Source organism: Mustela lutreola, chromosome 9, assembly GCF_030435805.1.
Source record: "Mustela lutreola isolate mMusLut2 chromosome 9, mMusLut2.pri, whole genome shotgun sequence".
Lineage (NCBI taxonomy): Eukaryota > Metazoa > Chordata > Mammalia > Carnivora > Mustelidae > Mustela > Mustela lutreola.
In genome coordinates this window covers 10,960,017-10,962,921 of record NC_081298.1, presented here as the reverse complement: position 1 = coordinate 10,962,921, position 2,905 = coordinate 10,960,017, and the positions used below count along the sequence as shown (strand labels likewise).

General features: G+C 65.7%; 1 protein-coding gene across 1 annotated transcript; it reads left to right on the top strand.

Moving 5' to 3' along the window:
- The first annotated feature begins 763 nt into the window (after nucleotides 1-763).
- Nucleotides 764-2,705, top strand: CEBPB (CCAAT enhancer binding protein beta). The gene has a single exon (XM_059132914.1). The coding sequence runs from the start codon at nucleotides 1,117-1,119 to the stop codon at nucleotides 2,155-2,157; it is 1,041 nt and encodes a 346-aa protein (XP_058988897.1). The 5' UTR covers nucleotides 764-1,116; the 3' UTR covers nucleotides 2,158-2,705.
- The last annotated feature ends 200 nt before the right edge of the window (nucleotides 2,706-2,905 follow it).

Sequence of the window (2,905 nt, the reverse complement as noted above, 5' to 3'; positions counted from 1 at the left end):
ACCTGTGGCGTAGACAGTAACACAGTTAATAACCGTAACGGCACCTTCATGGACGGAGCTTGGAGAAGCGAAGCGACTCGCCCAAGGTCACATCGTGTGGCAGATTCTAGCACCCCCGCCCCCTTCCACCTCCTGGGCCCGGGTCCGGGTCGGGTGGGGCCAGAGAAGACCCAGGTGTGGTCTAAGGAAGAGGGCGGGTCCGATGGGCGGGGCTAGGGGAGGGGCGCAGTCGCGGCATTAGAGACCCGGGTGGAGTGCTCCCGTGAACAGCCCATCATGCCCCCCGACCAGGGTCCTTGTATTGGATGTGGCTTTAGGAGGGGAGTCTCCACCGGCGTGGAATCCCCTCCTTCCGAGAGCTGGGGATGGGGGCAAGTTTGGGGGCGGGGCCACGCCCGGGGTCACCTCTCCAGGAGCCAGAGCTGGGGGGCGGGGGGAACTGGGGTCTCCGCGATCCGGCGCGCTAGCGTCTCCTCCGTGGGGCGTCCGGACTGGGCGCCGCGGATCCTGAAGCCACGGCCTCCTCCAGCAGGGGGCGGGAAGCGGCCGTGTTTTGGGTGGGGGAAGGCGATCGCGTTGCCCCCTCCACGGATTTCCCCCCCCCTTCCAGTACAGCCTCCAGCCCAGAGGGGGCGGTCCGGGGGCGGGGTCGCGCCTCCCCCTTTCGCTCCCAATCCCGCGGCGGCTGGGTGGGGGTGGGCAGGGGGCGTAAGGCCGCCCCCCGGGGCCCACCGACCCCCGAAGGCGCACTCCTGCTCTCGGGTCTGACCGCCGTGCCCAGCCGACGCCCTCCCGGGGGTCTCGGGCTGCCGCACAGCGTCCCGGCGGCGGCGGGAGGGGCCGGGGAGGCTGCCAGCGTGACGCAGCCGTTGCCATGGGCCGCTTTATAAATAACCGGGCTCAGGAGAAACTTTAGCGAGTCAGAGCCGCGCACGGGACCGGGAAGAGGACCCACGCGAGGGTCCAGCCGTCAGCCTCCGCACTAGTAGCGGCCACCCCGGCGGCAGCAGCAGCAAGCAGCGACACAGCGGCGACAGTTCGGAGCCAGGAGGCCGCGCCACCTGCGGGCCGGCCGGAGCGGGCAGCCCCAGGCCCCCTCCCCGGGCACCCGCGTTCATGCAACGCCTGGTGGCCTGGGACCCAGCATGTCTGCCCCTGCCGCCGCCGCCTGCCTTTAAATCCATGGAAGTGGCCAACTTCTACTACGAGGCGGACTGCTTGGCTGCTGCGTACGCCGGCAAGGCGGCCTCCGCGGCGCCCCCCGCGGCCAGACCCGGGCCGCGCCCCCCCGCCGGCGAGCTGGGTAGCATCGGCGACCACGAGCGCGCCATCGACTTCAGCCCGTACCTGGAGCCGCTGGGCGCGCCGCAGGCCCCGGCGCCGGCCACAGCCACGGACACCTTCGAGGCGGCTCCGCCCGCGCCCGCCCCCGCGCCCGCCTCCTCCGGGCAGCACCACGACTTCCTCTCCGACCTCTTCTCCGACGACTACGGGGGCAAGAACTGCAAGAAGGCATCCGAGTACGGCTACGTGAGCCTGGGGCGCTTGGGGGCCGCCAAGGGCGCACTGCACCCCGGCTGCTTCGCGCCCCTGCACCCGCCGCCCCCGCCGCCGCCGCCGCAGCCCGCCGAGCTCAAGGCGGAGCCGGGCTTCGAGCCCGCGGACTGCAAGCGGAAGGAGGAGGCCGGAGCGCCGGGCGGCGGTGCCGCAGGCATGGCGGCTGGCTTCCCGTACGCGCTGCGCGCCTACCTCGGCTACCAGGCGGTGCCGAGCGGCAGCAGCGGGAGCCTGTCCACGTCCTCGTCGTCCAGCCCGCCCGGCACGCCGAGCCCCGCCGACGCCAAGGCGCCCCCGGCCGCCTGCTATGCGGGGGCGGCGCCCGCGCCCTCGCAGGTCAAGAGCAAGGCCAAGAAGACAGTGGACAAGCACAGCGACGAGTACAAGATCCGGCGCGAGCGCAACAACATCGCGGTGCGCAAGAGCCGCGACAAGGCCAAGATGCGCAACCTGGAGACGCAGCACAAGGTCCTGGAGCTCACGGCCGAGAACGAGCGGCTCCAGAAGAAGGTGGAGCAGCTGTCGCGCGAGCTCAGCACCCTGCGGAACTTGTTCAAGCAGCTGCCCGAGCCCCTGCTCGCCTCCTCCGGCCACTGCTAGCGCGGCCCCCGCGCGCGTCCCCCTGCCGGCCGGCCTCCGCGCTGCCGGGCGCGCCGCGGCCGCGGAGACTCCGGGAAGCGCCCGCGCTCCCGCCCCCGCCCCTGGTGGCGCCGGCAAAACTTTGGCACTGGGGCACTTGGCAGCGCGGGGAGCTCGTCGGTAATTTTAATATTTTATTATATATATATCTATATTTTTGTCCAAACCAACCGCACATGCAGATGGGGCGCCCGCCCGTGGTGTTATTTAAAGAAGAAATGTCTATGTGTACAGATGAATGATAAACTCTCTGCCTCTCCCCCTGCCTCCTCTCCAGGCGCCGGCGGGCGGGCCGGTTTCGAAGTTGATGCAATCGGTTTAAACATGGCTGAACGCGTGTGTACACGGGACTGACGCAACCCACGTGTAACTGTCAGCCGGGCCCTGAGTAATCGCTCAAAGATGTTCCTACGGGGTTGTTGATGTTGTGTTGTTGTTGTTGTTGTTGTTGTTTTTTGGTCTTTTTTTTTTTTTTGTATTATAAAAAATAATCTATTTCTATGAGAAAAGAGGCGTCTGTATATTTGGGAATCTTTTCCGTTTCAAGCATTAAGAACACTTTAATAAACTTTTTTTTTTTTTTTTTTTTTAAGAATGGGTAAAGGCCTTTTGGGGGCAGTAGTTGGCTTTTGATTTTTTTTTTTTTCTTTATTTTTGGTTTCTATGATTTTATATTTGCTTTCCTGGTGTGTGTGTGGGGGAGGTTCTT